At 44.2% G+C, this 14,630-nt stretch overlaps 1 protein-coding gene and 1 long non-coding RNA gene across 2 annotated transcripts in view; both read right to left on the bottom strand.

Moving 5' to 3' along the window:
* Positions 1 to 56: 56 nt before the first annotated feature.
* On the bottom strand, positions 57 to 10,982 carry LOC112430158 (CD209 antigen-like protein C). The gene is made up of 6 exons (XM_024798319.2): positions 10,830 to 10,982; positions 10,509 to 10,604; positions 9,252 to 9,341; positions 6,906 to 7,045; positions 6,569 to 6,684; positions 57 to 726 (listed from the first exon to the last, which is right to left on the bottom strand). Exons 1-6 carry the CDS (start codon positions 10,939 to 10,941, stop codon positions 564 to 566), a joined length of 717 nt encoding a protein of 238 aa, XP_024654087.2. The 5' UTR covers positions 10,942 to 10,982; the 3' UTR covers positions 57 to 563.
* A 1,820-nt stretch (positions 10,983 to 12,802) lies between these two features.
* Positions 12,803 to 14,630, bottom strand: part of LOC143414652 (uncharacterized) — a 43,619-nt gene continuing 41,791 nt past the window's right edge. Inside the window, exon 3 of the long non-coding RNA XR_013095309.1 lies at positions 12,803 to 12,965. This is a non-coding gene — a long non-coding RNA (uncharacterized LOC143414652). The remainder of the gene's footprint in view (positions 12,966 to 14,630) is intronic.

Genomic DNA, 14,630 nt, shown 5'->3' with positions numbered 1-14,630 from the left:
GAGAGGTGAAACGTCTTCAAGCAACTTAAAGAAGTCCAGACGCTTTTCTTTCCAAGCTCCTTAGACGAGCAGAAATAATATTATTATTACGAGGAAATCAGTCATATATATGTGTGTGTGGTGTGTGTTTGTCATTGTTCCATTAAGAAAATAAACAATTGATTTTACAGTTTACATTTATATTTTCTATTTTATTTTTCTCTGTTGCATATTCTGTAAACATTTTATTATGTGCATATAATCTGTTTCTCATTAAAAGTTAATGAAAAACAGATTTTAAGAATTCAATGTTTTTAATGTTTTGAATTCTTAAAATACATATTAATCAGCGATAATCTTTCCTGCATCCTTAGAAAAAAACTTCTGTCCAAAACCAATGATCAATAACCTAAGCAAACAATAAAATATTGGAATACCAAGTCAAAAATATGAACATTAAAATGATCCATTGTGGTGAAGACAGGAAGTTGCTCACAGTAGAACAAAAACATGAGTAACAGATGACAAACCTTTATGAAATTTAACACTAATGATGTCTAATTGAAGTTGGAGAACTACTTGGATTATTCAGAAATTTTAATTTTCCTTATGTCATCAGTCAAAAATAATTTCTCACAGATCCAGGTCTTGGATATAGAAGATTGTGATCGTGTCCATTTTCCCTTAATTTCACAGCATACTGCAGAAAAACCATGAACAGGATCCTGCTGGCCTGGCGCCCAAAACCTGTTGGATAAAAAAAAAAAAATTATATTAAACTAGACTAAAATCATGTCAATTGTCACATTTATATAACTATGATTCTCTATAAGCATTTTCCAGGTTTCTGTCGCAATTGACCTGCTTTAGACTTTTCTCTGAGTATCATCATGTACATTAACAGTTTTCAAGTTTTTTATGAATATTAAATCTTCATGCTCTAAACACTTACAATGAAAAGAAGGCAGAGCTGACTCTCTGCTCTTTGAAAATATTTTCTCAGCTGTTTACAGACATCCATCCATCCATCCATCCATCCATCCATCCATCCATCCATCTTCATCCGCTTTGTCCGGGGCCGGGTCGCGGGGCAGCAGCCTAAGCAAAGAGGCCCAGACCTCCCTCTCCCCAGCCACCTCCTCCAGCTTATCCGGGGGAATACCAAGGCGTTCCCAGGCCAGCCGAGAGATATAATCTCTCCAGCGTGTCCTGGGTCTGCCCAGGGGCCTCCTCCCGGTGGGACATGCCTGGAACACCTCACCCAGGAGGCGCCCAGGGGGCATCCTTGTCAGATGCCCGAAACCACCTCAGCTGGCTCCTTTCGATGTGGAGCAGCAGCTGCTCTACTCTGAGCCCCTCCCGGATGGCCGAACTTCTCACCCTATCTCTAAGGGAGAGGCCAGCCACCCTTCGGAGGAAGCTCATTTCTGCCGCTTGTATCCGCGATCTCGTTCTTTCGGTCACTACCCACAGCTCGTGGCCATAGGTGAGGGTAGGGACGTAGATCGACCGGTAAATTGAGACCTTCGCTTTTACACTCAGCTCCCTCTTCACCACGACGGACCGGTGCAGCGTCCGCATTACTGCAGCTGCAGCCCCAATCCGTCTGTCGATCTCCGGCTCCCTTCTCCCATCACTCGCGAACAAGACCCCGAGATACTTGAACTCCTCCACTTGTGGCAGGAACTCATCCCCGACCCGGAGTGGGCACTCCACCCTTTTCCGGCTGAGAACCATGGCCTCAGATTTGGAGGTGCTGATCCTCATTCCCGCTGCTTCACACTCGGCTGCGAACCGTTCCAGTGCGAGCTGGAGGCCTTCACCCGATGAAGCCAACAGAACCACATCATCTGCAAAAATCAGAGATGAGATTCTGAGGCCACCAAAGCGAAAGCCCTCCGCCACTTGGCTGCGCCTAGAAATCCTGTCCATAAAAATTATGAACAGAACCGGAGACAAAGGGCAGCCCTGGCGAAGCCCATCACCCACCGGGAACGAGTCCGACTTATTGCCGGCAATGCGAACCAAGCTCTTGCAACGGTTGTATAGGGATCGAATGGCCCGTAGCAATGGGCCAGACACCCCATATTCCCGCAACACCTCCCACAGGACACCCCGAGGGACACGGTCGAATGCCTTCTCCAAGTCCACAAAACACATGTAGACTGGTTGGGCAAACTCCCATGCACCCTCAAGTATCCTGGAGAGGATAAAGAGCTGGTCCAGTGTTCCGCGACCAGGACGAAAACCGCATTGTTCCTCCTGTATCCGAGGTTCGACTAACGGACGAACTCTCCTTTCCAGCACCCTGGCATAGACTTTCCCAGGGAGGCTGAGGAGTGTGATCCCCCTGTAGTTGGAACACACCCTCCGGTCCCCTTTCTTAAAGATGGGGACCACCACCCCGGTCTGCCAGTCCACAGGTACTGCCCCTGATCTCCACGCAACATTGCAGAGGCGTGTCAACCAGGACAGCCCTACAACGTCCAGAGCCTTCAGGAACTCGGGGCGGACCTCATCAACACCAGGGGCTCTGCCACCAAGGAGTTGTTTAACTGCCTCAGTGACCTCGCCCCCGGAAATTGGCGGGTCATTCCCCTCATCCCCAGACTCTGCTTCCTCCTCGGAAGACGTGTCAGTGGGATTAAGGAGGTCCTCGAAGTATTCCTTCCACCGCCTGACAATTTTCTCAGTCGATGTCAGCAGCGCTCCGCCAGCACTATACACAGTGCAGGTAGAGCACCGCTTTCCCCTCCTGAGACGTCTGACGGTTTGCCAGAATCTCTTCGAGGCAGTCCGAAAGTCTTTTTCCATGGCCTCTCCGAACTCCTCCCACACCCGAGTTTTTGCTTCAGCCACTGCCCGAGCCGCATTCAGCTTGGCCTGTCGATACCTGTCGGCTGCCTCCGGAGTCCCACAGGCTAACCAAGCCCGATAGGACTCCTTCTTCAGCCTGGTGGCTCCCTTCACCTCTGGTGTCCACCATTTGGTTCGGGGATTACCACCACGGCAGGCACCCACCACCTTGCGGCCGCAGCTCAATGCAGCAGCTTCGGCAATGGAGACTCTGAACATGGTCCATTCGGACTCAATGTCCCCAGTCTCCCTCGGAATGCTGTCGAAGCTCTGCCGGAGGTGTGCGTTGAAGATCTCGCTGACTGGGGCCTGTTTACAGACATTGGTTTTAAATGTGGGTCATATATTCGGTTGCTGATCTTACCCAAGATGGCGGCGCGCACAGACGCAGCGGCTCACTGCTCCTCACGTTCGGTGTTTTGTTTTTTACTTTCTCTACGTGTATCTGTGTGGATGTGTGTGCTTTTTATCATTATACATCGAGTAGAGTCCACCTACAGTCGTCAGGACCTTTTGAGTTTGGGATTACGCTGTGCAAGGAGCATTACATCGGACTACCACCACTTTCACAGCATTCCGGAGGACATAATAAGAGCTCCAGGGTCTCCGTGGTTGGTTCTTCCCAGCGGCAAGACAAAGAGGAAACGTAAACAAAGGAGGCAAAAGCGTGGCTGCAGGGCGGGTTCACTAGCTCGGCTAAAGAAACAGCCATTTAAGCCACCGCTTCCGAGTATTTTCCTCTCCAACGTCAGGTCCATAACCAACAAAATCGACGAACTGAGATTACAAATTGCAGTCAATAAGTGTGCACGGGACAGCAGCATAATATTACTCACAGAGACTTGGCTGCAGCCATCAATTCCGGACTCGGCTATTGAGCTAGCAGGCCGCACGGTCCACCGTCACGACAGGAACGGCCACTCCGGTAAGATCAAAGGAGGGGGTTTATGCATCTACACCAATGACAGCTGGTGCAAAAACACAAAGACTGTAGACAGCCACTGTTCCCCGGATTTGGAATACTTGACTGTGAAGTGCAGACCCGTCTACATACCTCGCGAGTTTACTGTTGTCATGGTAACGGCCGTGTATGTACCACCCGATGCTAATGTTAACTCTGCCATGGAGGAGCTGCACAAGACAATAAGCAACCAGCAGAACTCCCATCCAAACGCAGTGCACATTATAGCTGGGGACTTCAACCATGCTGATTTAAGGTCAGTATTCCCCAGATTTGAACAGCATATTAAATGTGCAACGAGGGGGAAAAACACATTGGATAAAGCCTACAGCAACATCCAAAAAGGCTACAGAGCAACCCCTCTACCACATCTAGGTTTGTCAGACCACATGTCCATGCTGTTGATCCCTGCATACACTCCCATTAGGAGAAGAGCCCCCCCAGTCACAAAAACTGTGAAAACCTGGCCAGAAGGTGCATCACATCAGCTGCAGGACTATTTTGAAAACACAGACTGGAGCGTGTTCGAACATCAGGACCTTGAAGAGCACACAACATCAGTGCTCTCATATATTAACTTCTGTGTCAACAGTGTCACTGTGGACAAACGTCTCCGGGTGTATTCCAACCAGAAACCCTGGATGACTAAAGAGGTCCAGGTCCTGCTGAAGCAACGTGACGCCGCTTTTAGATCCAGTGATGGTATGCAGTACAGTGCAGCCAGATCTCAGTTGAAAAGAGGCATCAGAGAGGCCAAGGCAGCGTACAAGAGAAGGATCGAAGACCACTTCACCACCAACAACTCACGACAGGTATGGCAGGGAGTTCAGCACTTAACCAACTACAAACCTGGCAATACCACGTTGACTGAGGGTAACGCGGAGCTTGCAGAGGAGCTGAACCACTTCTTCGCACGCTTTGAGGTGAAGGGACCAGAGGCAGCAGCAGCAAAAACATCGGTCAGCAGCAGCCCAAGCCTCATAGTGCAGGAATATGAGGTGAGGCGCACACTGAGGGCAGTGAACCCCAGGAAGGCCACCGGACCAGATGGGGTAACCGCAAATGTCCTAAAAGAGTGTGCAGACCAGCTGGCTGGGGTCTTCACTAAGATCTTCAACACTTCACTGTCCCAGTCCTGCATCCCGCCGTGCCTAAAGTCAGCCACAATTGTCCCACTGCCAAAGCGTACTAACATTAGCAGCCTCAACGACTACCGACCAGTTGCTCTAACACCTGTTATAATGAAGTGCTTTGAGAAACTGGTCCGACGTCACATCATGTCCTGCCTGCCACCCACACTCGACCCGCTCCAGTTTGCATACAGAGCTAACAGATCAACTGAAGATGCCATTGCTACAACGCTCCACACCACCATCTCTCACCTGGAAGTGCAGGGCCGTTACGCCAGGCTGCTCTTTGTTGACTTTAGCTCTGCTTTCAATACGATACTCCCGGACAGACTAATAGATAAACTGCTGGAAATTGGACTTCCTTCCACCACCTGCCGCTGGATCAGAGACTTCCTCTCAGACCGTGTACAGAGAGTTAGAGTGGGGCCTCATCTTTCCTCAGCCCTCAGCCTCAACACCGGCTCTCCACAAGGCTGTGTACTGAGTCCCCTACTGTACACTCTGTACACACATGACTGTGTTAGTTCCCACCCAGACAACACAGTCATCAAGTTTGCAGATGATACCACTGTGGTGGGGCTCATCTCAGGGGGAGATGAGACTGCATACAGAGCTGAAGTTCAGAGGCTGTCAGATTGGTGTGCAGACAACAACCTGGACCTCAATACCACCAAAACAAAAGAACTGGTAGTTGACTTCAGAAGGAGGAAGTCCGAGCTGCAGCCTGTCAGCATCAACGGGGAGTGCGTGGAAAGGGTCTCCAGTTTCAAGTTTCTGGGTGTGCACATAGACACAGACCTCCAATGGAGCTCTAACACCTCTGCGGTCTTAAAGAAGGCCCAACAGCGTCTCCACTTTCTGAGAATCCTCAGAAAAATGGACCTGAAGAAGGAGCTGCTGACCGTCTTCTACCGCTGCTCCATTGAAAGTGTGCTGACATATTGCATCGGTGTGTGGTTCTCCAGCTGCACCACAGCACACAGAAAGGCACTCCAGAGGGAAATCAACATGGCCCAAAAAATCATTGGACATCCTCTTCCCTCCCTGAAGGACCTGTACAGCACTCGCTGTCTCAAGAGGGCACGCAGCATCCTACGGGACTGCACACACCCAGGACACCGGGTGTTTAAGCTGCTGCCGTCTGGCAGGAGGTTCAGGCTGCTGAGGTCCCGAACAAATAGACTCAAGGACAGCTTTTACAACAGGGCAATAGCCCTGATCAATGTAAATAGCTGACCTGACTGGATACCTCCCTGGACTTTTTAGGGGGAGGTAACAATGTTTAAAACGATAACAATAATATTTATATTTATAACAAGGTGCAATAATAATTAATGTGCAATAATAACAGTGTGCAATACACATACACTTATTCTTCTTTTTTATACTAAGTTAATATACTGTGTTGTGTTGTTTGTTACGTTGTGATGTGTCATATCGTGTCGTGTTGTGTTATATGTAGTGCCGACGTAGGACAGTTTTTTCCAATTTCATTGTACTACTGTACTATGTATGACTGTGCAATGACAATAAAGAGTTATCTTATCTTATCTTAATGTATTGCCATTCTGTCTTCCAACACATGGAGGTATTAAATAATAACTTTTTGGTTTTGGTTTTAATTTAAAGGAAAATGTCTCACGCCTCTGTCAGCGGGGATCCATCCATCCATTCCCATTCATGTTCCCCAGTTTTACTTTTGTAACTGGCTGTCAGACCAATCCAGGACTCTCCTCTCATATTCAGTTCAATAAATTCCTAATTGAAAACAAACATAAATATTTCGGCCAGTCATAATTCAGTACTTCTTTTGTTGTAATATCATGTTGTGAATTTGTCTGAAAGAAAAACTAAATGAGATGAAACATTTCAGTTCACTTCTCTTGTCCTTTATAGAATAGATAGATCAATAGACAGTAGATGGACAGATGGTCAAAAACACAGAACCTCTGGCAGTTGCATCAAACAAACACACCCACCTGTTCCTCTTTGTTGTTTATGATCACCAGGTTGGCTCCTCTGGACTGACAGTCTGCCTTGCTCTCAGGCCAAATTTTCCTCTCAGTGGATTTAAAGTAACAGCTCATTCCAAATTTGGCCCAATCGACAGGACACTTCACTTAAAGTCAGACACATGATACAAAAACAGATTTCACATTTTAATCCTTCTATTGCTTGTATGTGTTGTGACATGTTCAGGCTTGTAAACAGGAAGACTTAGTGAATCTTAATGGCATTAAAACACCAGACTGTAAAAGTGCACTTGTTTCAATAGAGCTTCTATGAGGACAAAAAAGCCATAGCACTCTCTGTAGACAAAGAAAAGGTCATAGAAGCTCAGAAAAACTATGAAAGCTTGTCATTCCTTTGGTCTGGAAAAAAACACATTTTGACAACGTTTTGAGGCTTACTGACATACTGTTGGACTTCAAACTCTGGTTGCACACATGAGTCTATTTATCAAATAGTTGTTCCTCAGCTATTCCATCCCCAGGTCCTAAGCTTAGTAAGAGTTGACAAAAGCACAGACACTCTGTACTTAAGTAGAAATACAAACACTACTGTTAACAAATACTCCAGTAAAAGTTGAATTACTGATTCAACTTCTTTACTCAAGTAAAAGTAAAAAAGTACAGTCTTTGAAATGTATTCAAACTGAGAAAGTAAAAAGTAGCTCTTTAGAGGACATTTCTATTTTTGTGCAAAGCTAACTGAACCTTGTGTTATATTAACATAATGATAAAGTAATATCAATAGATAAGAATACAAACTTCAGTCTAACTTTTTAAAATTCTAATTATACAGGGAGTGCAGAATTATTAGGCAAATGAGTATTTTGTCCACATCATCCTCTTCATGCATGTTGTCTTACTCCAAGCTGTATAGGCTCGAAAGCCTACTACCAATTAGGCATATTAGGTGATGTGCATCTCTTTAATGAGAAGGGGTGTGGTCTAATGACATCAACACCCTATATCAGGTGTGCATAATTATTAGGCAACGTCCTTTCCTTTGGCAAAATGGGTCAAAAGAAGGACTTGACAGGCTCAGAAAAGTCAAAAATAGTGAGCTATCTTGCAGAGGGATGCAGCAGTCTCAAAATTGCAAAGCTTCTGAAGTGTGATCATCGAACAATCAAGCGTTTCATTCAAAATAGTCAACAGGGTCGCAAGAAGCGTGTGGAAAAACCAAGGCGCAAAATAACTGCCCATGAACTGAGAAAAGTCAAGCGTGCAGCTGCCAAGATGCCACTTGCCACCAGTTTGGCCATATTTCAGAGCTGCAACATCACTGGAGTGCCCAAAAGCACAAGGTGTGCAATACTCAGAGACATGGCCAAGGTAAGAAAGGCTGAAAGACGACCACCACTGAACAAGACACACAAGCTGAAACGTCAAGACTGGGCCAAGAAATATCTCAAGACTGGTTTTTCTAAGGTTTTATGGACTGATGAAATGAGAGTGAGTCTTGATGGGCCAGATGGATGGGCCCGTGGCTGGATTGGTAAAGGGCAGAGAGCTCCAGTCCGACTCAGACGCCAGCAAGGTGGAGGTGGAGTACTGGTTTGGGCTGGTATCATCAAAGATGAGCTTGTGGGGCCTTTTCGGGTTGAGGATGGAGTCAAGCTCAACTCCCAGTCCTACTGCCAGTTTCTGGAAGACACCTTCTTCAAGCAGTGGTACAGGAAGAAGTCTGCATCCTTCAAGAAAAACATGATTTTCATGCAGGACAATGCTCCATCACACGCGTCCAAGTACTCCACAGCGTGGCTGGCAAGAAAGGGTATAAAAGAAGAAAAACTAATGACATGGCCTCCTTGTTCACCTGATCTGAACCCCATTGAGAACCTGTGGGCCATCATCAAATGTGAGATTTACAAGGAGGGAAAACAGTACACCTCTCTGAACAGTGTCTGGGAGGCTGCGGTTGCTGCTGCACGCAATGTTGATGGTGAACAGATCAAAACACTGACAGAATCCATGGATGGCAGGCTTTTGAGTGTCCTTGCAAAGAAAGGTGGCAAGGAATTTTCAAATGGACTTGTTGAACATGGTACCACGATGGAATTCACTGAGCTTCTGAAAGCGACCCATTCTCTCAAAACTGTTTGTAGAAGCAGTCTGCATGCCTAGGGGTTTGATTTTATACACCTGTGGCTGTAAAAGTGATTGAAACACCTGAATTCAGTGAACACTTTTGGTGATAGTATATTACAACTGATATACATTCACTTCCATGACCTAAGAAGAAAATAGTTAATAAAACAAGTATAAAATACAATTCTGAGTACTGCTATATTTGCACATGAGGCACAACTTTCTTACCTAAAAGTTGGGTTTGCAGTTGGCTGTAATTGTTGTTCAGTTTGTTGTATTTGTTCTGCAGCTGCTCTTTTTCCAAAGTGACTGAAATATCTGCTTAGAAATAAAACAAAGCAAAAACTAAAAACATCTAAATATTCAACTTTATAAATACAGCCATATTTTTATTGTAAAAATCAGCATCGCAGTTTTTTTTCCAAAGTAATTTTGTTATTCACTGTTACCGCTCTCCTTTAACCTGCATGTGTATGTAAGTGACTAAGAGCATTGATTAGCATATGACTAATAACAAACATGGACAGGTCTATTAACAGCAGATTAGAATATTTAACATAGAGGATTAAACTATAATTTATGGAAAATATGGACAGATTAAGAAGCAGATAAAACAGCTGCCACAGACAGACCATCTGTATCTCAAAAGGAAAAGTATAGTATGTGTGGTATTAAGAAGAGATGTATGAATGATAATGGTGAGTTAGAAGATATATCAGTTTCACAGATTTGATTTTCATGAATCACAGGATAAACTGACTATAACTACAATGCATTTCCATTTAAATAACAGTCTGATGTTGTTTGATGTTGCTAGTTTTAGCCTTATTCCTTCAGCTGCAGCTCCAATCTGAGGCTAAATGCTGTGAGAGCAAGCAAAGAGCAAACATTTAGACTATATCTAAGACCTACAGATCCTCCTATTAACAGCACACCAGTGCTTGTAGATGTTGATCAGGCATGGTCACGCTATTTCCCAGTGAACTGATTGGTCAGTAAGGAGTTGCATAGTATATAATGATCTCAAATCACAAACAAACCCAGTGGTACCCCAGTAAGAAGTGATCTGCCTTTGTAAGATCTAAAGCTTAAGACTAAACTTGAAGTTCTGTTGTTAAGCCCAAATAATGCTTTATGGTACAGGTCTCAGGAGTCAGATGAGGAAGGTGGTTAGCTTAGTATTCTTTAGTGGGCTTACAACAATAAAATGACTGTAAAACAATGTTTATGATGATATATAAAGAGAAGATACGCCTACTCTGGTTACATTGTCAATTAAAGAAGAAGAAAAAACCTCAGCAGTGGTCATATTGCAGAAGCAGTGTAACACACATGGGGAAACACTGTAGGGTGGTTGCTTTAAATGGAAATATGAAGTCAGAAGAGGAAGGAAACAATAGTAGACTTGCAGCATCAAATAATGTTGCTTAAAAATATCTAATGTGGAAATAATACTGCCGTCGTTATTGGAATAAAATTCCTCACAGCGTGTCGTGATTCCAGCGAGAATCAGAAGATACAGCACTCCCAGGCACACTTTAAAAGCTCTGAAACAGCTTCTTTTCTTCTGTGTTTGTCCATCTATAAAGAAACCATTAATGAAGCAGCGTTGACAGACTTTAAACATCAATTTTTCTTTGAATTGAATTAATCTGTTATGACAAATTTACCATAAGGTGACCATGTGGTTATAGTCATAGGAACTAAAACAAGATCATGATGTGTTCTTCTAGTCACACTAAAGACCAAGTAGTTTTAAAACAATAAATACAAACACACGAATCCTGAAGATTCGTTTTTACGTACCGCCTTGTGGTAAGTTAACTTCCTGGTACTGCGTCTTCACCTCTCCATTTTCATTGGCCCCACTGCTGTATTTCACTCTAAAATGTGGGGCAGTTTCCAGTTCTGAAGACATGTTGAGATAAGATGTCTGGCCAAGAGGCACTGCCTGTGTGTTTCTCTGTGTCGGGCTACAATGAACTGAGCATATTGAGGAACTTCAAGATGTTACTTCAAAATAATGTGAAACACTTAAAATGGAGATGATGCAAACAAAGCAGGATATTCACCACATCCTGCTAACTCTGCCTTCAACACCAAAGTTGTTTTGCTGTTCTTTTCCTCTCTTTGTTTTGTCTCTCCCCCCATTTTCACTCTTTGTCCATTTCTACTTCATCATTTGGTTCTCCTGACAAAGGGCATAAAACATTTTTCTTTGTTTCATCATCCCAAATGTACTAGTCTTCTTTATAACAACTGTTGTGCTTTAAAAAAAACATGTATGTATCCACATGTGGATACTTCTATCCAAATATGACCACTTCAGGCTTGAATAAATGGCAAACTTATTAGGACAGGAAATGCAGGACAATTTCATATTTATTTGCAATGGTTACCGGCTCCAGTAAGAATAGGCTTGCAGTGAAAACAGAAATATATCAAGGTACCTTACTTCATTGTACATTTCAATCTTTTACAAAATCTAAATTGTGCCAGAAAAGTATTTTAGCATTTGTTTGAAGTCTAAATGTATGACACAAACACTGTATAAAGAGTTATTGAGTCAGCTACAATGAAGTAAGAACACTGAGGAAGTAGAGACTTTGTGACACAACAAAACGCTTTCAGAGAAAACTTTTGTCAGTTGCGTTAGCTTTGAAACCACCAAACGCAGCAAGGTGCTGTTTGCTTATCACTGTTACCCCTCAGTAGAGCTTTCTGTGGGGAATTTGTACCTTTTCCCCTGTGTCTGCACAGGTAACCTAAGTAATTCACCAGTTAACCTATGTAGGTTAATTGCTGATTTAGTCATAGGTGTAAGCTGTGAGAGTGTGGGGTTGTCCATCTCACTGTGCTGGACTGTTGACCTGTACTCTGCCTCCTAAGCTGGACAACTGGGTAAGAAAACAGATGGATGAATCTAACAACATTTGAAATGATTAAAAGTTCAGTTAAATAACTTTTAAATGCTGGAATTGTGTCAATGAAGGGAGTTTCATACTGAATTTCTGGTGTAGTTTGTGGTTTACACATTTTAATTACATGCACAAGGTCACTGGTTCAGTTCCAATCTGTTACTGGGATTATCCTGAACAGAAGTTGAAAATTAAGGTACTGGGTCTGGGTGCAATTTCCCCCTCCAGGGGCAAGGGTACCTAGACCTGGGGTCTAGAGTATGCTTGGGCAGTGTGATTGTGTGTACAGCGTCTCTTTATGTCTGTCTCCACGCTGGGTGAGTGCTGAGTATTTGCATGTGAAAACATGAGGGTGGGAATGGATGTTTGTATTTGTGTGTGCCTGTTGGTGTGTCAGGTCGGGTATCAGACGCCACCTCTCTGGGAACATCTCAGGCCCTCTAAGGTATGGAGGCCTATCTCCCCCCACCACTCCCCCTGCCAGTGGCAGACGCCCTCAGACATCGGTGCATTGGTGGTTCTTTGTGTGTGGGGGTGGGCGTCCAGGCACACACCGCCTCAATCCTGGCGGCTGCTTGTCGGGGCTTGGAGCCTGGGGCTCGCTCGGGCTCCTTCGGGGGTGGGGTGCCCTCGGCCTCTCGGCCTGGGGCTCGGTTACTCTGGCACAGCTGACTGCAGGCGGAGCTCACGGGCACGTTACTGCAACCCCCCCTGGCTTCTGCTCTGCAGCTGCTGAGCGACCCCTCATCTGGGGCTCTCCTTTGCTCTTGTCACGTTTTAGTTAACGGACTCAGGCGCAGACCGGGAATCTTTACAGAGTTAACAATCAGTTTATTTAAACAACGACACCAGGTGATGCTATTTACAACGTGCTGGAGGGAGGGGAGGGGGGTCCAGGGTTCCGGGGTATGTGAGGGCAAAGACGGGAATCAGACGCACTCCAAAGGCTCTCTCTCTTCACTCCCCACACTGGGGAAACACAAATCCACTCACTCAGGCAGGCAGGGAAAGGTCCGGGGTAGATCTGCACACAGAGACAGGGGTTAATGACGAACGGAAACAACTTTACGGAGTTTACCTCACTAATGGTTGAGAGACTGACGCTGATAGCTCAACGATCCAGCGACAAGTGACACAGTGCTGCTGTCTTAAATCGGCCTTGCGATCATCCCGAAAGGCAGCAGGTGCGTGGGCCAGGGGCGGGAGCCCATAATGAGCACTGCCCCGACAGGTGAGAGAGAGAGAGAAAGAGAAAAACATGTTGCCTAATACAGGATCAGCTGGTGAGGCACAGGGACCATGACAGCTCTCCTTTTCTTTGCTTGTTTTCTCTTTTTTTCTTTCTCAACAGGTGATCCAGGTGATTGATATATGTATTTTTTGTCTGTTTGTTTTGTTGGTTTTTGCCCCTTATCACCGGCCCTCTTCCCCGCTCTTTTTCTTTCCCTCTTTCTTTCTCCCTTTTCTTTTCCCCAGTCAAGTTTGTCCCGTGTTCAGCATATGAAAGTAAAATAAACAATGAAAGCAAAGGTGAATCAAATAGACCAATACGGCAAGGCCGGGATGGTCCATTTGGTAAAGTAAATCCATTGGGCATCTTTCTTTGCCTTTAGACAACAATTCTGATGGCAAAAGAACCAAACGGGACAGACGAAAAAAAGAACTCCACTAGATTTGACTGTAAAATATGGTTGGCATTTTTTTCTTATAACATTTATCTAATTTGTTTACAAAATGTATGAATACTTTATGAAAGAATGTTTAATCATGTGTTATTAATTAAATTGTAAGACACATAGGAGCAGAACAGGCTTTGAAAGTGTCTCTCCTGCCTTTCCTTCCAATATTAACAGTAACTTACACTGTCACCACAGGGGGGCAGCACAGAAAGCTCCTCAAGGTTTTTGTGTGCATGACTTCCAACCTTACTGGACAGCACATAGTAGGACAGATGATATATTTAATCAATATATCATGCAGCATGAACAAGTAAACTGTAAGATGAGTCTGAGACTCATCTGGGACATTTAGTGAGGTATTTTGGATTCATTATTCAAACATTTTAATTTCACATTTTCATTTATCTATAGCCCCAAAATCATATACAGTAATGACTCCAGCAGACAACATTTGGTTATGGTCTCATCTCAGGGTGACTTTTAAACATTAGAGCGTGTCTATTGACTATCACACAGTGTAGATGTATTATGCCAAAGGATCCAAGATGAAGTTTTCCAGTCAGAGTTAACAGCTGTACGTCTTGGTGAAATCTGGTGAAACGTCATGACAGAACATTTAACCTTAACATTCACACTATTTGAATTAGAAACTACTTTTATGTATGTTTCTGCTTAATAATACGACTTTTATAGCCAAATCCTGTGGCCCCTCTTCAATGCTGGCAGAATTTTTTTTTCTTCGTAGTATATAATGCATTAATGTGTATCGCATTAAATCACACGGGATTTAAAACATATTCAAATTATGATGGAATCAAAGGTGCCTTAGAAATACAGTATAATATTTAAATGTTCTTAAGCTGAGTAACTGAATCACATTCAGTATGCTAAGCTCTCTGTGTTAAATATTTGCAAAATTTAAATCAGGAAGCATCACAGGGGAAAAAAAAAACCCAACAAGAAAAAAGTACCCTGAGGTGTTTAATGTGCCAAGATCTGTGCTGTGTAAG

The sequence above is a fragment of the Maylandia zebra genome, linkage group LG22, assembly GCF_041146795.1.
Source record: "Maylandia zebra isolate NMK-2024a linkage group LG22, Mzebra_GT3a, whole genome shotgun sequence".
Taxonomy (NCBI): domain Eukaryota; kingdom Metazoa; phylum Chordata; class Actinopteri; order Cichliformes; family Cichlidae; genus Maylandia; species Maylandia zebra.
Note: the sequence above shows the minus strand (reverse complement) of the source record. Positions and strands in the feature narration are given on the sequence as shown.

Bases quoted from the DNA above. Each gene is read 5' to 3' on its own strand.
- LOC112430158 (XM_024798319.2), bottom strand. From the start codon at position 10,941: ATGTCTTCAGAACTGGAAACTGCCCCACATTTTAGAGTGAAATACAGC. The intron at 9,342-10,508 runs GTGAGGAATTTT...ATTTCTAAGCAG, and splicing joins CGCTGGAATCACGACACGCT to ATATTTCAGTCACTTTGGAA. The intron at 6,685-6,905 runs GTGGGTGTGTTT...GTTTTCAATTAG, and splicing joins TAAACAACAAAGAGGAACAG to GAATTTATTGAACTGAATAT.